Source organism: Chionomys nivalis, chromosome 7, assembly GCF_950005125.1.
Source record: "Chionomys nivalis chromosome 7, mChiNiv1.1, whole genome shotgun sequence".
In the NCBI taxonomy this organism is placed as follows: domain Eukaryota; kingdom Metazoa; phylum Chordata; class Mammalia; order Rodentia; family Cricetidae; genus Chionomys; species Chionomys nivalis.
The window spans coordinates 63,570,166-63,596,774 of NC_080092.1; the positions used below are offsets into that span (position 1 = coordinate 63,570,166).

The 26,609-nt window shown below is 46.7% G+C and overlaps 1 protein-coding gene across 6 annotated transcripts; it reads left to right on the forward strand.

Annotated features, from left to right (window-relative positions):
* Nucleotides 1-1,484: 1,484 nt before the first annotated feature.
* Lig3 (DNA ligase 3) lies at nt 1,485-26,562 on the forward strand. 6 transcript variants are annotated; one of them, XM_057773469.1, is made up of 20 exons: nt 1,485-1,606; nt 4,073-4,626; nt 7,110-7,253; nt 9,644-9,844; nt 10,536-10,687; nt 11,634-11,800; nt 11,925-12,002; nt 12,621-12,789; nt 14,240-14,395; nt 16,109-16,240; nt 16,826-16,905; nt 18,203-18,290; nt 18,577-18,654; nt 18,900-19,023; nt 20,045-20,187; nt 20,515-20,589; nt 20,953-21,099; nt 21,927-22,134; nt 22,764-22,885; nt 23,901-26,562. In XM_057773469.1, the coding sequence occupies exons 2-20, from the start codon at nt 4,077-4,079 to the stop codon at nt 24,132-24,134; spliced, it is 3,048 nt and encodes a 1,015-aa protein (XP_057629452.1). In that variant the 5' UTR covers nt 1,485-1,606; nt 4,073-4,076; the 3' UTR covers nt 24,135-26,562. The 6 variants fall into 6 exon arrangements, with proteins under 6 accessions (XP_057629452.1, XP_057629454.1, XP_057629456.1 ...); XM_057773471.1 differs by having other exon boundaries at nt 9,647-9,844; XM_057773473.1 differs by lacking the exon at nt 23,901-26,562 and adding an exon at nt 23,070-23,206.
* Nucleotides 26,563-26,609: the final 47 nt, after the last annotated feature.

Below are 26,609 nucleotides of genomic sequence, written 5' to 3' on the forward strand. Positions count from 1 at the left end.
GTAGACCAGGCTGGTCTCGAACTCACAGAGATCTGCCTGCCTCTGCCTCCCAAGTGCTGGGATTAAAGGCGTGCGCCACCACTGCCCGGCTGCGCTATTACTATTAATGAGCGATTTCACACTCTGTGGGGAAGGGTAGAGAACTTGTCAGTGAGCAGTGTTCACTTAGAGTACCTCTCGGTTCAGACTGGCCACAAGTCTAGCCCTCAGCAACCACATACATGCTAGTGATAAAGAGTTGGACAGCACAGGGCTGGGGAAACGTCTAGTACAGTTAAGATTCTCCAGTCAAAATGTTAGTTTTTCCTCATTGGAGGCCTTGAATTTCCTAGGTCCTTCTGATTCTCAAATCCAGGTTTATCCTGCCACAAGTTAAGAGAAGACAAAGAGCCTGTGCCTCATTTCAAACGGATCTGGCTGGGCTCGGTCCAAAGAGCTTCGCTAAGCGTTCATTCTCCAGCTCGGTAAATGACCTTATCAGCTCACTCTGGTCATTCATGTCTTATCAACATACTGAACACCTCACACAGGTAATGTGAGAACATAAATTATTTCAAACACGCACCTTCCTCTCCATCCCAAGGCCACTTTGATATACTGGGTTCGCTTGCCTTAGCATCTCCCGTGACCAGTTTCAACTTTAGCTACTAGGCTCGTTCACAACATTCTTTCCCTACGAACCCAGCTAAATCCACTGGTATACAGTTCTCACACCTGCAGTAAGCCTTAACACTTTGTTTAAGTGCATTTGGTGCCAACATTTTTCTAGCACTATGTCAGAGCAAGAAACCTGTCCTTACATCATAATGCGATTTTATAGGAATGTTTTGTTATTTTTATGAGACAAAACTGGGTATAATGGTTGAATTAAACTTAGTAACTACAAAAAAAAAAGAAAGAAAAAGAAAAAAGAAATAAAGGCCAAACTCTTCCACACAAAATAGATCTTCGCTCCAGCATCTGCTCTTTATTTCCCTAACAAAGCCCAATTGCTTGCCCTTCCCAGTCTGAACAACGTCACTTACGTTCTGCCCTGGATACTTTTAGGTTTGTAAAATTAGCCGCCTCAAACTCACAAAGCCAACCTGAGGTTTAGAAGCAGTAGTACACTAAATAACATATAATCGGGGGCACTGTCCCTGTCGTTCCTTTACAGTTCCCAACTTCCTTTTTAAATTGAAGAAGCCTCTTTTTAATTCGGCAAAACTCACGTGGGCAGGAATAGAAAATAACGGTGGAAACACTGGCTCTTTCCTTCCTGGGCTCACCGCAATAATTTTTTCATTTACTACCTTTACTATCTAAGAATCTGAGACATTCTAGGAACTTCAGGTGCGCAGCGCCCCACCACCGCCACCGAACCCCACAACTCCTCAGTTCAAACTCTCTAGGGCGAAACGGATCAGAGACACACGTGGCGGCCGGAGGGGGCGGGGTCCGAGGGCGCAGGTCCGGCTCTGCTACTGCGCCTGCGCGCTGCCTCCGGTTCGAGGACCCGTATTTAAAGAGACAGGCGTTCTAGTCATCGTGCGAGGCCCGCGGCCTTGTGGGCTCCTAGGCGGGCGGCCCGTGTGGAGAGTCGGAGCCTGAACAGCCGGGAAGGAAGGTGAGGGGCGGCGCGGCTGGCCGCGGGGCGCGGTGTGGGGAGGGATAGGACCGGGGCCGAGCGCGGCGTGGCTGGAGAGCCCGTGGCTCCTCCCCCGCCCGCCGCTCAGCCTGGGGGCACACCCTCCGTGACGTGGCGGCCCCCCGGGAGCCCACGGGAGGCCCTCGGCCCCTGAGACCCCAGGCGGGCACTGGGGAGGACAGGATGCCACCCGCGCCCGAGTGGATGTCCCTAGGGGTCCGGCCGCGACTCCCCGGCAGAGCATGGAGGCAGATCGGCGAGCTGCTCTCCGCGGCCCCGGGGCTCCTGAGCCTCCCCGCGCGGTCGGCCCCGGTGGTTAATTGTCCTATCCCGGGCTGAGGGCTGCATGCCACCCACCATTATGTGCGGAAAGTTGAAGTCCTGCTTTCCCTTAACTCCTCCTCGGCCCTGCCGTCCTTCACTCGCCTCTCTGATTTTTAAACGTGAGGCTTGGGTGACCCAGTTACTCCCCCCCCCCCTTCCCCGAGTCTTACATTGTTAAATACACAAGTTTGGTATACATTCCCCGGGAATTCAGAACTCTATCTCCAGCCCGCCCTCGAATTTGTTGTGATTTTCCTAACCACCCCATGAAGTACTTCTAATCTTGGAGGATGTTTTCCTTTTGAGATGGATGGGCTTGCCATGTAGCCCTAGCTAGACTGAAATTTACTAAGTATTATTTAGTCAGACTGTCTAGCTTTCAACGGACACCACAGTCGTTCTGTCTTTGCCTTCTGAGTGCTGAGATTACAAGCGAGAACCATCATAATTAACTGTTGTAAATAAAACTTGGGCCGGGCGTGTTGGTACAACGCCTTTAATCCCTGCCCTCAGAATGCCAGCCTGCCCTACATAGTGACTTCCAGTACTACATAGAAAGTACCCCCCAAACGAAAAATAAACAAATATAAATTGAAGCGGGGCATGGTGGTGCACGCCTTTAATCCCAACACTCAGGAGGAAGAGGCAGGCGAATCTCTGATTTCGAGGCCAGCCTGGTAGAAGGAACGAATTCCAGGAAAGCAAGGGCTGTTACACAGAGAAACCCTATCTTGAAAAGTAAAAGAGAGAGAGAGAGAGAGAGAGAGAGAGAGAGAGAGAGAGAGAGAGAGAGAGAGAGAGAAAAGAGAAGAGAAGAGAAGAGAAGAGAAGAGAGAGAGAGAGAGAGAGAGAGAGAGAGAGAGAGAGAGAGAGAGAGAGGGGAGAGAGAGAGAGAGAGGACAACGAAAGAAATTAGGCTTGTTGGCGCATACCTATAATCCCAGCTCTAGAGAACTAGAGGCAGGATTGGCTGTTTCGGGATGGCCTTGTTTACATAGCAAGTTGAAGGAAACTGAACCACTTGGTATCTGCCGCCCACCCCATGGGTAAACTGGCTTCCTGTCCTTTCCCTTCCATAGTTCACCAGCTGTGCTGTGCTCTGTGTAGCACAGCAGTGAGAGAGTAGCTTTCTGTTGACACAGTAGCAATTTTACTTCACAGCAGTGTGCGGACAAAAATAGTTTCTAGTATATTGGAAATTAAAACTATAAAAAAAGCCACTAATAGTTGGGCAGTGGTGGCGCTGCCTTCAATCCCAGCACTCGGAAGCAGGGGCAGGCGGATAGATGTCTGTTTTTTTGTTTTTTTGGTTTTTTTTTGTCTTAATAACCAAAAACAATTACATCGTGTTTATGAAGTTTACCTGTGAAATATAACATGAGGTACCTTTAGAAAACAAGCCATTATAACAGATTTGGGATTTCAGAAGAAGGCCCTCCTTTGAGAGGCAACTCTTCAGAGCCTATAATCAGATTGACTGCCTGGGTTCAAAGCCTTGCTCAGCCATTTGTTAGCTGTGTGACCCTCAGCAAGTTACTTTGCTTCTCTGCTCCAGTTCCATCTGTAAAATGTAACCCACAGTAGTACTTAATAAAAGTAGTAGTTGTTCTAAGAGTAAAATTCTTAGAAACAGAATAAGCAATTCCTTTGCTTAATTCAGCAACCTGAATCAGGGACAGTTGAAATAACTGGACTGTAAGAGTCAAAGGTAGTGATGGATGAATCAATCCAAGTAGAAGCACTGATTATACCTAGTACTTCTTATAATTACTTAAGTGCCTTTTTTGTTTGTTTTTTGAGGCAGGGTTTCTCTGTGTTTCTCACGTTTCTCACAGAGGTCCGTCTGCCTCCCAAATGCTCGGATTAAAGGTGTGCACCACCACCGCCCAGCTAGAATCTTGGTAATATTTAAAGGGCACCATTCATTACTAGTATCTCATATTGTTGATGTTGCATGCCCCTTTGGAAACTGAGTTTTCCTGTATTGGAACTCTGCTTCAGCCTAGGTGAATACATTGGGAAGTGCTTGATTAATCACGAGCTCTGTCTGAGATTCTGGCCATTAAGAAATTGGAAGCTCGTCTTCATATCTTTGTGTTTATTTTCTACCCTTTCATACAGCTATATGACTTTGGCTTTCAAGATCCTCTTCCCGAGAAACCTTTGTGCCCTTGGCAGAAAAGAACTGTGCCTGTTCCCAGAACAGAATTACTGGTCTGCCATAAGACAGCTCAGGCAGTGGTCGGAAACAGATCTCCTTCGTGGGTGCTGCCTCCTCCAGAGAAAAAAGCCTGTCCTATCTTTCCAGAGAGGGCATCTAAGACCACGTGCCACCCACCTTGTTGTCTTCCCAGGGTCGCATGTGGGACTCTGTACTAGCCCCTGTGAAATGGCGGAGCAGCGGTTTTGTGTGGACTATGCCAAGCGGGGCACAGCTGGCTGCAAGAAATGCAAGGAGAAGATTGTAAAAGGCGTATGCCGCATTGGCAAAGTGGTGCCCAATCCCTTCTCCGAGTCTGGGGGCGATATGAAAGAGTGGTACCATATTAAGTGCATGTTTGAGAAACTGGAGCGGGCGCGGGCTACCACAAAAAAAATCGAAGATCTCACAGAGCTGGAAGGCTGGGAAGAGCTGGAAGATAACGAAAAGGAACAGATAAGCCAGCACATTGCAGGTAGGTTGGAGAACCTGCTTTCTCAGCTTGCTAGTGCTGGTGCTAATAGAATAGGATGCAAGGAGACTAGAGTCTAGGAGATTTCTTTCTTTGTTCATCTTGCTTGGGCATAATTTCAAATTCACACAGTAGTTATAAGAATAAAATTAATACTAAGAGCACTCACATTCTCTGTACACAGATTTCCCTCTCGATACTAGTCAGTTTACTCTATCATTCCTGTCTATGGGCTCACTCTACATATCAGCCTTGTTTTTATTGAGCCATTCAGAAAAAATTGTATCATCAGGCCCTATAGATACTCTAGTATGTATCTTAAAAATAGGATCTTCTCTTACATGATCGTAGTTTACCTGTCAACCTCAGTAAATTTACCTTGATGCAATACTTTCTTATCTATATACTGTTTTGTCAATTGACTGAATATTATAATTTAGTAGTATAAATGTTGTAATTTAGTAGTACCCATTGTAGGGTTCAGGTCTAGCATCAGATTAGGTACTGCATCTAATTGTCATGTTTATTTAGCCTTCCTTACTCTGCAACATTTCCAGAGTGTCTTTTTGGTTTTGTTTTTAGATGTGTTCTTGCCATGCCATGTAACTTGGGCTGACCTCACACGTGGAGCAGTCTTCCTGCCTTGTCTTCCCAGGACAAAGATTATAGGCTTGTGTCACCAAGTCTGTCACTCTATGGTCTTTCTTTTAGATGTTGATATTTTTAAAGAATAAAACACTCGCTACCACCGTTTTAGCTGTCACCTTTCTATCTTTACAAACTTGTAGATTACTACTTTCCCCAGGGACTTAAGTTCATTATGGTACTTAATTGTTCCATATTTGGCCAGCCTGCAGTCCCTTTAGGGTGGCTTCTATATCCAGTAAACCCTAGTTTCTCTCTCGCTCTCTTTCTGCAGTCTTGCTGTGTAGCCCTAGCTGACCTTAGATTCCCAGTCGTTTCTGCACCAGCCTCTCAGTTCCTGAAGTTGCACACAACTGCCAACCACACCTGGCACATCTTTTTCCTTGCGTTTTAGCTAGGTCAGGTGGCATAAGCCTGCAGTCCTAGGTACTCGGGGGTGAGTGTAAGGCCTGTGGGCCACGTTTTATAAGTACTTATGCATTAGGCATAAGAGGATGCTCTTGACTTCTTCTGTGTGTCCTCCCCTAGCTGTGGCAGTAGCCATTCCTCCGAGGAATCTGAATTCCTATTAGTGGAAAATAGTTTTGGAAACCAAAATCTGGATGCTGTATGTCTCATCATCTTGGGGTGTATTTGCTTCTAAGTCCTTGGAACAGACAACTAGAAAGATATATGTGTGCATATACATAGAATCACATATATGCATATATCCACACATACATGTTTACTCCTATATGTGGTTTCTGGGAATTGAATTTAGGACCTCTGGAAGAGGAGCCAGTGCTCTTAACCACTGAGCCATCTCTCCAGCCTCCAGGCCTCTATTCTCAGCCTTTGTTACTGATTCTATCTCATTCAGGGGAAGGGAAATGCAGTCAACAGGAATTTTTCTACCAGTGCCAAACAGACATTCTCTGGTTTCTTCTTTTTTACTTGGTTGTTTCTATATATTGGGGCTATTCCATACAGCGAGGTCCAAGTTCTATCTATCAAAATGTGATTACTGGGGCTGGAGAGACAGCTCAGCAGTTAAGAACAAAGGTGTTTCTTCCAGAGGACCTGAGTTTGATTCTCAGCACCCCCATGGCAGCTCATAATTATTTGTAACTCTAATCCCAAGAGATCTAATACCCTTTTCCGGCTTCCCTGGGTACCAGGAATACACATGGTACCCAGACATACATACAGGCAAAACACTCATTCATACAAAAAAATTTTTTTAAATAAATGATTATTGCTTTCCTTCAAGTCTATACTTTAAGACATTATTATATATTGAATAAGAGGTAGGGAATTTTGATGAAATTTCAAATTACCAGTTGAGGTAAATTGTAGTGCAACACCTTCTCTACGCACTACAGTACAGTTCGTGAGTCAGGCAAGGGGCTAGAGATTGAAACACACACAGCCAAGAATGCTCTCTTTATTGTGGTCTAGGGCAGCTTATATAGGGTCTCCTTGACTAATGGCCACGCCCTAACTCTCAGCTGCAAGCCCACCAGAAACCACTTCCCTGCCCTCAGGAACTCCTGAGGGTCTCGGAGCAGCTGCAAAGCAAGTTGTTTGCTCAGAGCAGCTGCAAGCACAGGAAAACAGGTTGTTTACTCCAGCAGATGGGGTTCAAGTCCCCAACAGTAAATGATCCCCAGATTACCTTTTTCCTCTCTCTGTCCAATACCCTTTTACCTTCTCCCAACACCCAAAAGGACCAGCCAGCCTGGGGTCAGAGTACAGTAGAAACTTAGCAAGCAGAGATTTGAGAACTGTTGATAAAATCTCCAAAAGCTTCTTTGGCAGTCTTTCTCTGAAGGACATTTTTGTTCTTTGTGTGGGTCCTGTAGACCTGTCTTCTAAGGCCGCTGGTACACCAAAGAAGAAAACGGCTGTCCAGGCTAAGCTGACAACCACTGGCCAGGTGACATCCCCAGCGAAAGGTGCTTCGTTTGTCACCAGTACCAATCCCCGGAAATTTTCTGGATTTTCAGGTAAGATTGGGTTAAAGTTACTGTTAAGACCCTCCCTCCTTTGTGTGGAATCTTCTCTGGGGTTCTGGCTAAATGAGAACGCTGTGTTGCCGAGAGTCAGTAGCTGGCATGTGTCTGGGCAGTCCAGCCGCAGCTGACTCTCAGTGCTCCACTCCACAGCATTTCTTTGTGTGCTCAGTCTCTGGTGTAGCAGGAACATTAGTTGGTTTCATAGTTGCGTTTGTCAATACCTCATCCACTTGAAGTTATTACCTGGGTCAAAAAAGATTTTTCCAACCTGCTCTTTCTTTGTTGGTGTTTTGTTGTTCGGTTGGTTTGATTTGGTTTGGTTTTTCAAGACGGTGTCTTTGTGTAGCCCTGGCTGTCCTGGAACTCCCTCTGTAGACTAGGCTGACCCAGAACTGACAGAGATTCACTTTCCTCTGCCTCCTGAGTGCTGCGGTTTAAGGCGTGAACCCCACCACCACTTGGCTAGTTCTTCTTTTTTTATGACAAAATTCTGAGAAGTTGTTTCCCCAAGCTTGCCTAAACTGGAAAGGAAGTGTGGGAGGATAGGTCACGCATAGAACATTTTTCCTTGATTTCCCTTAATAGTCAGTTGTCCATATGTTCCTATGGTAGAGATGTGTGAGCAAGAAACTAGAAGGAAGATCTGAATGACAGGTGTCCTGTTTTGTTGGGAGACAGAAGAGCCCATTAATTAAAGAAGGTGGACTTGGGACAGGCTCTGGATTCAGACTCGATCTCCAATCTCTTGTTTATGTCTTGGCAAGATATATATACACACATATGTAAGTTGTTACTGTTATATAACAAACTACTGTTCATGGACTGGAATCAGTAAAACTTTGCTAGAACCTATGCTGCAGATGGGAATTGAGAGGATCATTTATTGGCTATAGCAAGAGAAAGCATTGGCTATAGCTTTTGTTCTTTCCTTAACCTGAGAAGTGCTTTTCTGTTACGTTCATTATGCTCATTTTATGAATGAAGTTCAGGCTCACAATGGAGCTATTATTTCATTGTTGTGTTTGTCCCAATAGTGTGTTATTTACCCTATACCCTGTAGCCTGTTTCATTGTTTGAGATAAACAGTTCTTATGACTGGCCTAGTTGAAGAAAATAATAAAATAAAACCCTTTGGACCTGAGTAGTTTGGAGGTTCAAAGAAGCCTAGATGTGAAGTCAGAAAAACTGAGGTTTGGTTCATGCTTGACAACTTGGTGCTTTGAACAAGTCTTCACCTGTTTGATCCTCTGTGGCTTTGTCTGTGAATTAAGACATTAGTCCTGTCATGAGGACTATGGGATATAATGTTACAAAAATTATGCTGGATCTGTAGGAGTTTTGTACACACACGGTTAATTTGTTCTGTTGAAGAGAAATGGCTTACATGGTAAAGGCTAGGCTCACAACCCAGAAATAGAAGAGGATCTTCTGTCCAGGCTGTTCTGAAATTAAGATCCTGTGTCAGACTCTCAGGTGCTAAAAGTACAGGCATGTGCTGCTGTCTCTGGCAGTTTTTATTATTTGAGAACTCAGGTTTGTTTTTTTGTTGGTAGTAGGCCAGGATAGGGATGCAGATAACACACCCTGGTCTTGTAGGTGGAATTTAGAAGAGCCGAAAGTAATAGGGTGCTCTTGAACCCAGCTAAATACTGTGCTTTGGAAAAATCCCTGCCCCACATCAGATTTAGATTCCAGGTCAGATTTACAATGTACAAAACCCAAACCAGAAGCTTTGGTAAACAGCTCCTTGCTATAAGAACTCTGCCTTGGCCTTGTAAATGATCACAAAGAGGTGAGAATCACCGAGGATTCTCTCTCTCAAAATAAAATTGCCTTTTATTTTGACAATAAGAAAAGACAAACTGGAGTGGTGATTCCTGACTTTCTTGCTGGCACACTTGTCTTGGCTCCTTTACCAAGGTGGTCTTGAAAGCTATCTGCTCTCGGGCCTTGGTCTCATCAGTAATAAGACAGTGAACCCTATAATCTGTCAGGTTTGCAGAGCTCTGACAGCCCACGATGCCAATATTTCAAATTAGCATGTCCTTTGGTTTCTTCTCCCTTTTTCAGCCCAGCCTTTCTGGAGTCAGAATTAGAATTGCTGAGATCCACCTGATGGCTGTGGCCTGAAAGCAGCCTCTGTTCCTATATGAGATGCTCATATAAACTAAGTCCAGTCTTCAAGCAGTGGTATTTGGGCCAATTTTACTTGCCTACCTTATGTATACTTGCGACGAGGGTGTAGTACATCTACCCCCAGTGACTCTTTGTGGGGATTAAATAAAACTATGTGTAAAGTCCCAGCAAAATTTTTATTTTCTTTTTTCGTGTGTGCTTCCCAAAAAGGAAAAATGGATCATCTGTGTTGTTTCTCTCTCCAGCAGCCAAAGCCAACAACTCTGAGCAAGGCCCCTCAAACCCTGCCCCTAAGACAAGTCTGTCTGCAAGTAAATGTGACCCTAAGCACAAAGACTGTCTACTGCGAGAGTTCCGGAAGCTGTGCGCCATGGTGGCTGAAAACCCTAGCTACAATACAAAGACCCAGATCATCCAGGACTTTTTGCAGAAAGGCTCTACAGGAGGTAGGGCCATGAGCATCCTGAGTATGTTTTCCCTCTGAAAAGCTTAGAGCCATGACCAGTTCTTTGGGTATAACACACCGGTGTCTTGAAATTCTTGATAATCTCGGAATGGGATCCTGTAGCTGTAATTGTCACCAGACCCTGCATATTATATAGCAGTTCTGATCAGGGTGCTTGGCCATTTTCTTCCTCTGCCCATATTTTGTCCTAAGGAGGCAGAAGAACCCATTTGACCAGTAGAGAAATTGTTCACTTTCATGTGTGATTAGGTGAACCACATGCCCAGTGTAGAGTAGAATTGTCTGACCCTGTTTCTTTCATAGATCTAGCAAATTGTCACTCCGTATCTGTTACGTCATCACAGAGTGAAAGTCAGGGCTTCGCCCAGTGGGAGATCATGGGATAAAGGTGAGACAGACAAAACCCACAGCCTAGCTTCTACTACTAGTGATAGATACAGGGAGCTGTGGGAAGCAGTCCCTGCCTTTTTTTTTTTTTTTTTTTTTTTGTAATATATTTAGGGCCTCACTGTGTATCCTTGACTGTCTAGGTACTTACTGTGTAGACCATGCTGGCCTTCAACTCCCAGAGATCTGCGGGCTTCTGCCTCCTGAATGCTGGGATTAAAGTTGTGTCCACCACACCTGGCAGCTCCATTTCTTCATGGAATTTTCCTTCCTTTTGTTTTCAGATGGCTTCCACGGTGATGTGTACCTAACAGTGAAGCTGTTGCTGCCAGGAGTCATTAAGAGTGTTTACAACTTGAACGATAAGCAGATTGTGAAACTTTTTAGCCGCATTTTTAACTGCAACCCAGATGAGATGGCCCGGGATCTGGAACAGGTCAGAGGCGGGTGTAGGGAGGCCACAGCCCAGGTGGGACTCTGCCAGGATTTAAAAATGACTGAGAGCCGGGCGGTGGTGGCGCACGCCTTTAATCCCAGCACTCGGGAGGCAGAGGCAGGCGGATCTCTGTGAGTTCGAGTCCAGCCTGGTCTACAAGAGCTAGTTCCAGGACAGGAACCAAAAGCTACGGAGAAACCCTGTCTCGAAAAATCCAAAAAAAAAAAAAAAAATGAGAGCCAGGTGGCGCACATCTTTAATCCCAGCACTCGGGAGGCAGAGGCAGGCGGATCTCTGAGTTCGAGGCCAGCCTGGTCTACAAGAGCTAGTTCCAGGACAGGCTCCAAAGCTACAGAGAAACCCTGTCTCGAAAACCAAAACAACTGAGCACATCCTGGTGTAGGGAACTGAAACTTACTGAACAAGGTTCTGTTAGACTGTGGAAGCTGCCAGTGGACATGACTGTTCCTTTCATAAGTTTGATAATTGAAAGCATACCACTGCCAAGCCACAAAAGGCCTTATCTGAAAAGTCAGGACTCGAGACTTCTTTTTGTCTCTCCTGGGGCTGTTCTGAACTCAGGTGCTTACTTGCTTGCTTGCTTGCTTTCCCTCTTTCTATGTACTTCCCATTTGTCTTTGGCTTGTTCGTGGCTCCAGCCTTGCTGCCACGGAAAGTTTCTATTCAAACGTCTACTATTGGAAGGACTGTGCCTCTAAGTTGAAATTCTTAACAGGAATCAGATTGGCTCTATCTTGGATTAGTGTTGTCTCTACTCAGCTAAAGCGAGTGGGTAGCCTTGTGTGGATAGATGGGCCCTTCTAGGAACTGGATAGGAGAGTTCCTGAGAACGACTCTGGGACAGAAGCTGTGGTAGAACTCTTGATTATCATTAGTCCTGAGCTCCCTGGGGTTGCAGCAGTGGCATTTTGGTTTTTGGAGACAGGGTGACGTGTCTGAGACGATCAGAGTCTTCTTTGAGCAGAGCAAGTCTTTCCCCCCAGCCGCCAAGAGCCTCCTCACCATCCAAGAAGTGGACGCCTTCCTCTTGCACCTCTCCAAGCTCACCAAAGAGGATGAGCAGCAGCAAGCCCTGCAGGACATTGCCTCCAGGTTGGGGAGCTGCCTCAAACCAGACCCAATGACGGTGGGCTAGGGAGGTGGACTGCTCTGGGAAGGAAGGCTTGGAGATGAGAGCTCTTCAGAAATTAAAGCTAAATATGCCTCATCTCTTTAGGTGTACAGCCAATGACCTTAAGTGCATCATCCGGTTGATCAAACATGATCTGAAGATGAACTCAGGTGCAAAACACGTGTAAGTACCATAGCTTCTCTGACAGCCTACATTGCCAACTTCTTCGTTCCCTGGTGCTCTCAGGACTTGGGAGACCTGCTACAGATTTGAACCCTAATTGTTAATTTCCTCTGGGATCCTACTCCCTTCCACACCCATTTTCTCACATATAAAGTGGAGCAGCTATCTTTAACACAAAGCCACTACAAGTGAAAGTCTGGAACAGGCTTCTTGTCCATTTCAGCCCCATCCTCTGCCAAAGCTGCACCAAATAAGGCACAGGGTCTCAAAACTCTGGGTGTTCTGTTTTATCTTTTCCTATGCCACCTTTGATTTCCAACCTTTTGACTTTGTAACATCTACAAAATTCATGCTCAAGAACTGTTTATTCAGGTTTCAAAAAAATTAGAAAATAAATCATAAGTTTTTTAAAATATATTTGACCACTTTGTGGTGGGGCACGTTTGTAACTACCTTTGACTCCAAGCAGCTACTGCTGTAGGTTGGACACAACTTCAAGTTAAAAGGAGGGAACTTTAAGGCTACTTCCCCAGCATCTCTCCTGTCTGACAGACTGCTACCCTAAGCCATAGTGTCAGATGTAGAGGTTTGTCTCCTTGCTCCTGTCTGCCTTGGCAGGTTAGATGCTCTTGACCCCAATGCTTATGAAGCCTTCAAAGCCTCACGCAACCTGCAGGATGTGGTGGAGCGGGTCCTTCACAATGAGCAGGAGGTGGAGAAGGACCCAGGTCGGCGACGGGCTCTGAGCGTCCAGGCCTCACTGATGACTCCTGTGCAGCCCATGCTGGTGAGGAGCACTGCCTTGTCCCTATCACCCGTGTCTCTTTAAGTTGCTGGCATCTGAAAGGGGGTGAAAGGCAAGGGTTCTTCCCTGTAGGTTGCCTAGAGAAGAGTGGAGATGAGCAGAGCAGTGCTAGGCTAGGAAGTAAGGCGCAGAGGAAGGCAGTGTGGTCTAGTACAACCTTAGTGTAGCCTCCAGCACTGCCACCAGCAAGCCCTAACATCTGGGACGGGTCACCGGGCCTCCTTAGTGCTTTACTTTCCTTGTGGGAGTGGCATCTGAGACCAAGTAGTTAGCATCACACTTGAGACAGCATAGCCCCCAAGACTGTGACCTCCTGCAGGAGAGCTCAGAGCTGGCAACAGAGCCAGACCTCGTGTGACAGGGAGAAGCAGCAGCTCAAGGACTAGAGCCTCACTCCAGTTCATAACTTGGGGTTCTGCACCTTTAGTGAGGATGGGCTGGCCCTTCTGGTCTTTATGTGTAGTAGAGTCAGTATCTGCTGCTCTGCCACTTGCTGTGAGTCCCCTTGGGCTTTCCAAGGGTATATAGCGATTTTTTTTTTCTTTTTCTGGAACTATCTTATAATACTAAACCCTTGAGTTAGGCTTTTATGTTTGGGATAAGGAAGAATTCTCCTGCTTCCAGAAATATAAGATAGTCAGTGCCAAAATAGTGTGGCCTCCATGCCAGGGACAGAACCACCTCCTTCACCTAGAGAAGGGACTTTTGTGGTTTCCTTGGGAGTGCTTCTTAGAGTCCTTTCCACAACCTTGTCTGAAGAACGGTGCTTTAGCACACGGGCTTGGGAGGAGGCCGTGTATGCACAGTTGAGGCTGTTTAGTGGCTGCCTGACCTTAAGTGAGTGTATAACCTCCCAGAGTTCGGTTCTCTCCTGCAGCGTTTGCCATGTGAAGCATCACCAAAGATGAAATGATGTTGTGTTTTGTGGCCTGACAAGAACCACCAAAATGGTAGTTACTGTTTGGGTCTGGCTGGTGCCAGTATGTGAGTGTGTCTGTGTCTGAGTATCCTCTTGTTCTGTCGGTCTCAGATTATAGTCACCCTGCCAGCCTCACTGTCACTGACCCTCTTCATTTCTACCCCGCCATCACTTACACTGGGATAGCAAGTATGTTTAGTAAGCCAGGTGCCTTGTAAGAGCCTTAATTATTGAGGATGAAAATCTTACTTCAGAAGACTTATTCTAAAATGGATAGCATTTATCTTTTCCAGAAAGCAGACTGTTAAGTCAACTCTGGAGGTAGATGAGCTATTTTTTTATTTGAGATAATCTTGGTATCAACTAATGATTTTATAATCACAATATAGCATTGCCCAGCCTTTTGCAATACCATCACCCCTTTAGCAGCAGTCTGTCCTGGCAACCCCAGCCCCAGGCTCTGCTAAGGAGCCCCAGTTAAAGGGATCCAGCATTTGCTTTCTCCATCCCAAGGCTGAGGCCTGCAAGTCCATCGAGTATGCAATGAAGAAGTGTCCCAATGGCATGTTCTCTGAGATCAAGTACGATGGTGAGCGAGTCCAGGTGCATAAGAAGGGGGACCACTTCAGCTACTTCAGCCGTAGTCTCAAGCCTGTCCTGCCTCACAAGGTAATTGCCTTCAGCCAGGACTCTTTCCTCCCTGCCTGTAAGAGTCACCAGGCCAGAACTGCAGGGCCTTTCCAGCTGTACTTCACAGAAGGGAATTTGTTTTTATCTGTAATGAATGGAATTAATTCCTGGACTCTTCTAGTAATGAAAGGCTGCTCAGCTGGGACAGCCAAAAACTCCGACTTGGATTAGTGGGGCGGAAAAGCGCTCCCTGGGTGGTGCATTGCAGACAGTGAGCTCTGTGCAAGTCATGGTGTTTCTGTGTCTCCTGTGCTCCTTCTGGGCTAGATTAAGATTCGTGTACAAGGAACTGTTGGGCTGTCATTCGTTAGTTTGCTCAACAAGTGTTTCTCAAATGCTATGCACTATTGTAGCTAGTGGACATATAAAAGTACAAACAATGGGTAAAGTACTGACCTTCATGGAGCTTATAGTTTGTTAAGTGCACAATATTATGGGGCTGTCTGGGATCCCGGATTCCTGCCCTACTCAGGATTGGTGGGAATTGAGAACCTTATTCCTCAGCCCTTCTCAGCTCCCAGGCTCAGTCTTTTGAGGTCTGTGGGAAAGAAACAGCTGGGTTTATGGCCCCAGTAGCTTGTGAGTAAATGGAATTCCTAGCTTTGCCACCCCCTTCTTTCCCAGTTTTGGCTTGGTTTCTCAGAGTCTATGGATTGGGGAATGTGTTGTACAGTCTAGTATGGACATGGTAGCTGGGCCACTTGTTTTATGTATTCAGCAAGAGCACTGAGTGGTAGTGTTGCATGGAGCTTTACATGAGGCTCATCTGTTCCAGGGGCACTGAAACTGATCAGTACCTGCTGTGAGAAGGATGGTATGAGACAGACTGTCTTGTGACCTTGGGACATGTGAACACAGCTTTCCAGAATACGTTTTCTTTACCTTTCTAAATATTATGGATTGAACCTAGGCGTAAGCTAGGCAAGGGCTGAATACTAAGCCATGTCCCCACTCTGGAAGGGCTGGGTTGGGGATAGAGGGGAGTAAGGATGGGTGGTCAGGTCTTTTCTCATCCCACTCTATATCCAAGGCAGGGACTGTCTGTGTGCTGCTCTCAGCTGAGGAACTAGACCATTGTCGGGTCCTTTGGTATCCTTTGTCAAGGAATACCTGGGGTTACAGTGGGACCTCTCCCACTGAGTGGTAAGAAATTAGGGCTTTGCCTATGTTAGGAAAAATCCATTCCCAGGGCTCATACTCTGAAGTCAGCAGGAACTTCAGAGCTCCCACGTAGAGAAGACCCTGTTCTCATTCCTCACTGTTCCCAGGGCTTTGTTTCTCTCAGCCCTGCAACCCATGTGTTGCCCTATCCCAGTCCTTAGCCCGATAACAGCAATCTTCTGTAGTGGACACTGGTCTCTACCTGCCTGTCGTTCCTCTTTCCTCTCCTCCCATAGCCATCCACCTCCATGTCCTCCCGACAAACTCACTCTATTTCTTCCTTTTTCCTCCAAAACCATAGAACATGACTCCTAGTAGGCTGGCCATTCTCTGCGTCTAAGACAGAGGTAATAGAGTAGATAGTCTGGTCCTCTTTCAGGGAAGACTGACACAGCCAAGCTGTATATTTCACCCACTGCTTGGGCTTCCACATGTTGTCTCTACTATTTTGCCTGGGCTTTGATCTCTGTGGCTTGGTTTTAAGTCTTAACTGCCAAGTCATCCTTGCCAAAGCTACCTTTCTACTTCCAGGTGGCCCACTTTAAGGACTACATCCCCAGAGCTTTTCCTGGGGGTGAGAGTATGATCTTGGACTCCGAGGTGCTCCTGATTGACAACAACACAGGCAAACCACTGCCGTTTGGGACTCTGGGAGTGCACAAGGTACACATTGAGAGTCTTGTGTGCAAAATGTGTTGTTAATCTAAAAGGTAGTGAAGAGGGGATAAAGGCACGTAGGTCAGGGCCTGTTCCATTGTTTGTTCTTCCATTAAAAAGGAATTGCTTATTAGGAACTGCCATAGAATTGAGTTGGTTTCAGTTCACTACATGTTTTTCCATTACTGTAACAAAATACTGGAGGCCACTGTTCTATGAAGCATAGTTCTAGAGGTTATGGTCAGGGAATACAGGGCCCATACCTTTAGATCACTGCTAGTACAGCACATCATGGCAAGGACATGTGACAGCAAAATCATTTACATCATGAACTGAGGACACAGAGAGGGAAGTCCCACAGCCCTTTAAGAGCATACCACTAATGACTTAAGAACTTCCCCACCTTACCACCCTGGGGTCCAAGCTTTTAACACTTGGGCCTTTGGGAAACGTTAGAGATCTGAAATTTAGTACCATCCATGGCCCGGGCCTGCACCAACAGACAGGACTGTTCACTGGGGGCTGCAGAAGTGGACTGCTATTCCCCTGATCTCGTGCCCACATGTACCTACTGCCTCATTTCCCCTACAGAAAGCTGCCTTCCAGGATGCTAATGTCTGCCTGTTTGTTTTTGATTGTATCTACTTTAATGATGTCAGCTTGATGGACAGGTAAGTTAGCTAGTGTTTTGATGTTTTTTTTGTTTGTGTATGTGTTTGTGTTTTGTTTTCATATTTTGCAGTACTGGGGATGAAATCCAGGGCCTTACATGTATTAAACATATGGTCTACCATTGGATTTTACTCCCTGGCTATCATTTTTTTTTTCCTTTGGGCGGGGTGGGGCAGGTGGTGGTTGCAAGACAGGATTTCTCTGTGCAGCTTTGGGGCCCATCCTGGAACTCGCTCTGTAGACCAGGTTGGCCTTGAACTCAAAGAGATCTGCTATCTACCTCCTGAGTGCTGGCATTAAAAGTGTGCACCAACACCACCCTGCCTCTGGCTACTTTTTTTTTTTTAAATATTTATTTATTTATTTATTATGTATACAATATTCTGTCTGTGTGTCTGCAGCCAGAAGAGGGCATCAGATCTCATTTCAGATGGTTGTGAGCCACCATGTGGTTGCTGGGGATTGAACTCAGGACCTTTGGAAGAACAGGCAGTGCTCTTAACCTCTGAGCCATCTCTCCAGCCCTCTGGCTACTATTTTTAAACCCACAATCTCTCTGCACTGGGGATTTATCTGGTTGGGCCTTCCGTTAGGAAAGAAATAGGGGTTGGGCTAACATTTGTGCATTGTATCTATCAGCTTATAGGGGATGCCATGGGTGAACCATCCAGTGGAGAACTGATAGTCTTGAGTAAGCTGCATCCACAGGCTTGAACCTACATAGCTGATACCTGTCCTTCACGCACTTAGGATGTCTCCTTAATCCTGTTTCTATAGCTACTACATAAATGATTAAGAAAGAAAGTGGAAAGAATTGATGGGGCAGGGTCCCAAAGCTTATACCAGCCACCAGCCTTGGGTTAGGATTAGACAGGCAGGGTGTGGGGCCTAACCTGTGTCAGTCAAGCTGTTCACTTAGGCTAGCCAGCCTGGGGGTGAGGTTTAGACAGAGTGGAGCATTAGCACAAAAGTTGTAACGTTGAAAAAACAAAAAAACAAAAACAAGGTTTCAGGTGGGACTAGGACTTGTAGTCTGGAATGGAGGCGGGTGTTCTCTTGGCTCAATAGAGAAAGCACAGTTATGAACCGGCTGTGAGCCAGAGCTCACAGTGGTCCATCTCCAGTGTTGACGAGTTCTTGTAACCCTTGACAGCAGAACCGTTCATAGAGGAGCTTGGATCTATAGCTGTCCCTCTCCTGAAACATCAATTTTATCATTGGGCAATGTCCTGTGTTAGAATTCCTCCTAGGGGTGGGAGGGAGGCTCTTTTCCCTCAGCTCTGCTGTTTCTCTTAGGCCTCTTTGTGAGCGACGCAAGTTTCTTCATGACAACATGGTTGAAATCCGTAACCGGATCATGTTCTCAGAAATGAAGCAAGTCACAGTAAGTGAAATTCCTATCCTAGGTGAGATTTTAGAACAGAGCGGAGGACCCCATGGAGTATGAGAAGATGAGCCTCAGACATACTTAATATGGAGTGCATATATTACATAATTTTCTTCACTCTGAAGGGCGGGGCATGAATCTTCCTAGGCAAGCGGCCTACTTCTCAAAGCTGCAGCAGCTCTTTAGGACTTTCCTTACATCTAAGTACGTTTCTACAAGTGTATAGAAATGAACACGGTGTCTGTTCTCACATTGTCTGCACATCTCTCTTGCTGTTTCTCAGAAAGCCTCAGACCTGGCTGACATGATAAACAGGGTGATCCGAGAGGGCTTAGAAGGGCTGGTGCTGAAGGATGTGAAGGTAAGATGGCTACACCCTTGTCTTTTCCTGCTGGAGATGACAGAGTCACTGGAGGTGGGAGAGAGTGAAAGCTTCATGGGAGTCTTTCCTACTTAACTGGGGCAGGCCGGTCCCGGGTCTGAAAATGGCTTTGCATGTGCTATAGTGCCTGGAGACAGAGGTCTGGCTGGGCCACAGTGGTGAAAAGACAGGCCCTACCCTTCTGGAGTTTGCACTCTCTGATCTATTTTCTTGTGTCCCCTCAGGGTACATACGAGCCTGGGAAGCGGCACTGGCTAAAAGTTAAGAAAGATTATTTGAACGAGGGGGCCATGGCCGATACAGCTGATCTGGTGGTTCTTGGGGCCTTCTATGGGCAAGGGAGCAAAGGTCAGTGGTGTCTGGTCCCCATGGTGGTACTCGATCAGAAGATTCACACTGGCCACCTTGCTAGTTTGATCTGCTGGTCATGGATTGCTTGGTCCTGGGATCTGGGGCCTTGATCAAATCAGGCAGTGGCATCTGGGAGCTACAGGCTGACACACAGAAATCAGTTAAGAGCTTATGCCCCCCAAGCCTTTTGACCTAAATTGATGACTAGCACCCACATAATGAAAGGGGAGAACTGACTCCCACAAGTTGTCCTTTGACCTCCACACACTACACTGTAGTATGTTTGAATACTGGAGTATGATTGCCTACACACAAGTAGACATTCACAAAAAAATAAATAACAAAAAATGTTTTAATAAAAAGGGGAGCCGGGCGGTGGTGGCGCACGCCTTTAATCCCAGCACTTGGGAGGCAGAGGCAGGCGGATCTCTGTGAGTTCGAGACCAGCCTGGTCTACAAGAGCTAGTTCCAGGACAGGCTCCAAAACCACAGAGAAACCCTGTCTCGAAAAACCAAAAAAAAAAAAAAAGGGGGGGGGGAATAAAAAGAAGTTGATCAAGAATACCTTCTGCTGTCCCAACATAAGGGAGCTCAACATCAGCTGTTTCAAGACCTCACTGACAGCTTCCTTCTCAGATAACTCTTGTTTCCTGATTGGGGAGAAAGATGAGATCTGAGATCTTAAGGCAGTGTCAGGTTATGTCTGCTATATCTCAGGCACTGTCCAGTTCCCTAGAGCCCAGTAAATTGTGATTACTCTTGGCATGTTTTTTGTGTAGGGGTCGTGGGGGGGAATGTTGGTTTTTTTGAGACAGGGTTTTTCTGTGTAACAACATTGGCTGCCCTGGAACTCTGTAGACCAGGCTGGTCTTGAACTCAGAGATCTGCTTACCTCTGCCTCCCGAGTGCTGGGATTCAAGGTGTGTCCCACCACTGTCCGGCTACTCTAATATTCTTGATGCTAAGGCCCTGATCCTTGCCCATTCTAACCCATACTCGATTCATGTTCCCCTCCCAGGTGGCATGATGTCCATCTTCCTCATGGGCTGCTATGATCCTGACAGCCAGAAATGGTGCACTGTCACCAAATGTGCCGGAGGCCATGATGATGCCACACTTGCTCGACTGCAGAAGGAGCTAGACATGGTGAAGATCAGCAAGGTGAGGTCGAACCCTGGCCCAAACAGTCATCACTCCCGAGACACAGGATGTGCTCTGAGGACTGAGGTCTGGTTTTAATTCAGTAAGGAGCTTGCTTCTTGGCCATAGGAGCAGGATTAGGCTTCCAAATCTCAGAGATCCTGCCATGTGAATGGTGGCCTGTTTCCTGTGGGCCACAGCCTCTCTGGAGAGGAAGGATCACGTGGGGTGAGGGGTCTTTTTTTTTTTTTTTTTTTTAAGCTAAGCCACATTTCAGTCTCATTGCCAAAGACTTAAACCTTGCTCTAGCATGACAGTAAGCCCAAAACAGTGTCTTTTCTTCTTCAGGATCCCAGCAAGATACCCAGTTGGCTCAAGATCAACAAGATCTACTATCCTGACTTTATTGTTCCCGACCCAAAGGTATCAACTTGATGGTTTGTGGCCCCCACCCCAATAGTATGTAATTCTCCAGTGCCACAGAAGTTAGCCCAGGCTTGCTAAAGGTCCACCCAGGAAGGGACTAGGATATTCAGCCAAATGACAGACACAAAGCTAACCAGCCATCACTGAAGACTCTCCGTAGTAGAGGGGAAGCAAACTCCCATCCACTTGTCCAAGGACCTGTTGTAGAAGGACCTAGCCCAGGCAGGTTTCAAGGGGAGGCAGAACTAGCTCACATGCCTCCTGGGTACCTCTGTGCTTTTTTTCCCTGTTTGCCATTTTTCTGGCTGCTGAAGATTTCCTTCTTGGCCATAAATAATCTACCTGTTTCATTCCTGACAGAAAGCTGCTGTGTGGGAGATCACGGGAGCAGAATTCTCCAAATCTGAGGCTCACACTGCTGATGGGATCTCCATCCGATTTCCTCGCTGCACCCGAATTCGGGATGATAAGGACTGGAAATCTGCAACTAACCTCCCTCAACTCAAGGTGCCAGCTCCTTGGCTTTCTAAATGTCCCCCACCCCACTGTCTTGCCGTTATAAGAGTTTTGGGTTTCTGGCCTGTTCACAGTCTTTTGGCTTGTTACCTTTGTTCCACAGGGACAAAACAAGGAGAGCAATTAAGAGTTGAAACTTCCTCCCAGCTCACCCTCCTCAGGTCCCCTGAAGGCCCCCCTAGCTTCCCACAGCCTTTTTAGGAGTTGCCCCAGGCCACAGTCCTACTTCACTAAGAAATGAGGTTTAGGGGCTGGAGAGATAGTTCAATGGTTAAGAGCACTGGCTGCTCTTCCAGAGGACGCAGGATTCCCAGCATCCACACTGCAGCTTACAACTGTCTTGTAACTCCAGTTCTAGGGGATCTAGTACCCTCTTCTGGGCTCTGTAGGCACCATTTACGTAGTACACAGACACACATACACATTTTTTAAACTAGGATTTAGGGAGAATGTAGAATCTCACACCTTTAAAATTCTGGCAGAGACACAGTTTCTCTGAGTTCAAGGCCAGCCTGGTATATATGGTAAATTCCAGGCCTGGCAGAGCTATATACCATGAGACCCTGTCTCAAAAACAAATTGTTGTTCCTCTGAGCCTGTAATCTCAGCACTGGAGAGGCTAAGACGGGGAGATCTTAAGTTTAAAGCCAGTCCAAAAAAAAAAAAAAAAAAAAACTTGGGTGCCACAGAAGGTCACTTTCACCACAGTTGCTCAGATAACAGGGCCCTACTTTATTCCCTAACTACATGTGCCAGGCACCACTCACCTAGACCCAGGGAAGGAAGTGGCAGCACCTGACTTCCTCCCCACTTCTTAGGCACTGTACCAGCTGTCCAAAGAAAAAGCAGACTTCACCGTAGTGGCTGGAGATGAGGGGAGTTCCACTACTGGAGGTAGCAATGGTGAGAGTGAGGGCACTGCTGGGTCTGCTGTACCCCAAAAGGCCCCCAAGACACCTCCCAGTAAGTCCTCTGCCAGTGGCAAGAAGACCGAACAGAAGCTGAATAACTCCAATAGCAGAGGTGGTAAGTAAGAGGGCCTGAGGTGATGGAGAGGGATGTGGGTAGGAAGAGATGGTAGGGCAGACAGATGTCTGTGACTAGGTGTCCACTACAACAGACATTCAGTGCATTTCTGGCATGTGACTAGCCATGGGCCAGAAACTGTTTTACCAGGCAGGCACCCCTATCTGCTCAGTAAACCTGAGTGACAGTACTCAGGAGAGCCAGTCTGACTTGGGAATGAGCTGCCTTGGAGCTGAGTGGTCTAGCTGATAGCCTTGCTCCCCCTTTCTTTCATGATCATAGTAGAAGTGCCTGACCCATCTCTTGGCTCCCTGACTTCCAAGGCCATCAGCAGTTCCCTTTGTCCTCTTCCTTCTTGTGTTTGGTTTTAGTTTTGTGATTTTTTTTTTTTTTTAATTTCTTCTCTTTTTGGTTTTGTGACTTCTGTATAGCCAGGTTTACACCAGGCTGGCCTTTGACTCACTGTGTGGCCCAAAATGACCCCGAACTTCTGAGCCTTCTGCCTCTGCCTCCTTAGTGCTGGGATTATAGGCATGTCCCAGTTTGTGCAGTACTCGGGATTGGACCTGGTGCCTCATACATGCTCGGCAAGTACCTAACTCCATACCATGACCTCTGCTGTCCTGCAGGCAACAAGGTGATTCCAAAGCCTTCCCCCATGAAACCAGGAGACAAGCTGACCACGAAGTCTTCTCCAGTGAAAGTGGGGGTGAAGAGGAAAGCTGCTGCTGAGACCCAATGCCCGACAAAGGTGAGGGAAAGAACAGTGATGGGACAGGCCAGTTTGGCTCAGGGCCTGGAGTTCCAAGCTCTTGTGTGTGAAGTTGAAAAGGTGTCTGTCCCTGTTGGTCTGGGGAAGGCTACTCAAGTCCTTCCCTTCCTGTTTGGCAAGCGAGCAGTCCTTCTCCACCCTGTGCCCTTTTGTTGCCTTGCAGAGGCAGCGGGTCAGCCAGCAAAGAGGAAGGAGAGCCGGAGGCAGGAGATAGAGCCAGCCTAGCAGGAGAAGCTGCAGGGGCCCAACAAGCCGCCAGTGTCAAGTTACAGTTCACATTAAAAAACTAAGTCCAGTCTGGGTGTGGGGTGCAGCAGTGCCTTTGTGTCTCTTGAGCAGGGCTACCCAGCAAGGAGAGGGAGACGGCCATGGCATAGAAAACCCAGCTAAGGAGTGTATTTTCCCTTTAGTTGGTCCTTGGTCTGGCAACATCTGTTGAATACCTACTGAGATCAGCAACTAGCTAGTCTGGTGCCCTGGGTGGCTTCTGACCCAGAAAGTAAACGAAGAAACATGATCAACAGAGATTGCATCCCTGCCCAAGCCTAAGCACAGAAGGTGAAATCTCAGGGCCTAAACCTACTTCTCATTAGAAACCATTCAATCTCTCTTCCTCCACGAAGCCCTTGAACTCATCCACACTGATGAGCAAGACTCCAAGGCTCCTTATCTAGGTAACTGCAGAGCAGACTACTTAATCCTTGGAAGGTATTTTACATTGGGTGGCTCTTAGAGAGATGCCCTTTTTCCCTATCTTGGCCTCAGATGTTGGAGCCCATCACTTTTCCCTCTTCTCCTAGTCAGGAACAGGAGAAAATGTCAGACTTGGGTCAACCAGAGTGACTGAAAGATGGGTTAGCAACAGCCTTTCCCTCAGTCATCCATCTATGTCCTAAATCCTAGACTCTATGCATCCCAGGCTGTCGTGTTTCTGGTGGGTAAAGTTGAAAGTGCGCCCAGGATAGGGCTCACTCTGCGTGGACTCTGTTTGCAGGTGCTGTTGGATGTCTTCACTGGGGTGCGGCTCTACTTGCCACCTTCCACACCAGACTTCAAGCGGCTCAAACGCTACTTTGTGGCATTCAACGGGGATCTGGTACAGGAATTTGACATTGCCTCAGCCACACATGTGCTGGGTAACAGAGAGAACAATACTGAGGCCCAGCTGGTCTCTCCAGAGTGGATTTGGTCATGTATCCAAAAACGGAGGCTAATAGCCCCCTGCTAGAACTTTATTCTTTCTCTTTGGGCTGTCCTTGCCTGCCCACTCTACCATGAGGCTCAGCCTGGATGGTAGGGGCTTCTTCACCAAGCAGTGTACCTTCTTATACCCTCCAACTCTTCATGGTCCTTTCTGGATCAGGAGTTAGTTGCTGTGGGCACAAGCAATTCTCTTGCTAGTTTAGCTAGATCTTTCAGATCTGGGTGCTAGCTTTGTCTTCTTGTTTAAAAAGAAGCCGACCTTAGTTGTTTGAGGTGCTGATAACCAACCTAGACCCTTATGCATGCTAGGCACAGTGTTGTGCCCTTGAACTACAATTTTATAAGTGAGAAATCTTAAGCCAGGCATGGTCGTGCATGAGGAGCAAGACGTCAGAGGATCAGGAGTTGAAGGCTAGCCTTGAACCAAAAACAAACGAACAAAGCATCTTTCCCCCCCACCAGTTCCACCTCCATGACTAAGGAATGAAGGCTGAGCAGAATCTACTTCCTTTGTCTGCTCCTTTTTCACTTCCATGTGCATCTTAAAAACTGTATTTAAACTGTCCTCGCATGCTTCCTGTATGTGGCAAAACCTTTATTTTGCCTGGTCCCTTTTGTCAGGATGAACCCTCATGTGAAAGAACAAAGTGGTCCCAGCTTGGAGGGAGAGGCTGTCATCTATAGGAAAGGTGGCCTCCTTGGAGGATTTGCCTCCTCAAAGTCTGGACTACTCTCAGGAGTACAGATCCACAGCCAGGAAAATCTACACACCCTGCTTTCCACAGCTCGCTAGCTCCTGTGCCACCTGTGGCAGATTGCTTGCAAAGCAAAGATCATTTCTGTGTACAGCTGCAGAGAATCCTGTTTGCAACACTGGAAATGTCCTAAGCTAGCCTCATCTGGTTGTCAAGCTCTTGAAATGTGGCACTAACACTCTAAAAAGACAATTCAAATGATCTCAAGTCACCAGTAACCATCACACACCTTCTGAGCATCAGTTCCCCAAGAGGAAGGGGCAGAGGCACTGCTAAATCACTAGATGACTGTAACCTCAGATGCCTTATGTAACACATGAGGCACAGAACCTGGTACAGATGTTATGCAGGAGGAGGCCTGGCTTACCACCTTGCATGACGAAGTTCACACCTGGCTCTAGGCTTCTCCAGATACTGTAGTAGACTGGCTTCCAAGTCTATGCTGCCACCTCTGGAAGATCAGTTCTCTCTTATTACCATTATCTCCTGTCAGCTAGGATACTATGACCAAACCTCTTAAATATCTGTGTGGGCCTCTAAGATACAGACATACTACCCCAAGTATTCCTAATACCCTACTAGGAGGTTGCTTGCTGGTCTGGCTTTGCCTTTCACCTACTGTTTAAAAGGTCCAGAGGGAAGACACAATGTAGATGCTCTGACAACTAGGGCAGAGTGGGTACCACTCAGTCTGCCAAGTAAGATACTCTTTAATCTGCCCTCAAATCAAAAGCTGCTTTTTGCTTTGAGTACTTACCTGCATAGAATCTCCAACTTCCTTGGACCAAGCAGCTAGGTAGAGCATTAAAGATAACTCTTCCCCACCACACAGGGCTGAAATTTCAGCTCCTTGTCCCTTGAATGCCTTACTATGTATTCACTCCAGTTCACTGGTTTTTGTATGTTTCTTCCAATCTGACATACTTCTCTCTGCAGGGAGATTAGACTGTATGCACACCTTTGTATCTTTTCCTGTCTGTCCACCTAACCCTAAGCGCTATTACCCTAAACCTCCCCTGCTCTTTTGGCCTTGGTTTCCATAGTGCCGGCTAATGACAGAGTGGCCATCACTGGATGCTGAACAGGTCAGCCATTAGCAAGACTTCTAAGAGATAGGGTAGAATCCTGTCTCATCCAGTTCTGCAGTGGGTGACACACTCCTCTTCCTTCCCCTCAGGCACCTGATCAGGTAGGCTAGTATAGGCCTATGTGTATTTTACAGTCTGCTCTTTAGGCTGGGCCAACCTTTGAGCCATACTTGTCTGTCACAATTGTATTCACTTAATTGGCTACCTAGCTGTCCCGAGATCCCATCCCACTTAGCTCTTGAAGAACCTTTCCCGATGGGACTGTAAATAATTCACATGGTGCTTCCATTTGCTCTTGAGAATCATCCTTACGCTAGCTCCACTTCTAGTCTGTCCCATAATTTCTCCCACACACTTGCAACGTAGGCAAGTCACAACACCAAGCAGGGTAACTTGACCAAGATCAGGTGGCCCAAACATTTCCCTAAGTAGAATGGAGTCTTTACAGCTCTATGAATCTGGCCTGATACTTACCTATATTCACTAGTACTTTGGGGCCTCAGGCATCATCCCCACACCAGATAGGACAGGTATCTGTATTTAAAATTTATTACAAAATTATAAAGCAGAGCTCTGTAACAAAAAATACACATTTGGGTTTACTTTTTAACATCCAGGTGAGAAAATCTTAATATAAGCGACTTGGAGCAACACATT

Excerpts from the sequence above, each read along its gene's own strand:
- Lig3 (XM_057773469.1), top strand. The coding sequence starts at position 4,077 with ATGACTTTGGCTTTCAAGATCCTCTTCCCGAGAAACCTTTGTGCCCTT. Across the intron at positions 14,396-16,108 it reads AGCCTGTCCTGCCTCACAAG|GTGGCCCACTTTAAGGACTA; the intron begins GTAATTGCCTTC and ends TTCTACTTCCAG. Across the intron at positions 18,655-18,899 it reads TGGTGCTGAAGGATGTGAAG|GGTACATACGAGCCTGGGAA; the intron begins GTAAGATGGCTA and ends GTGTCCCCTCAG.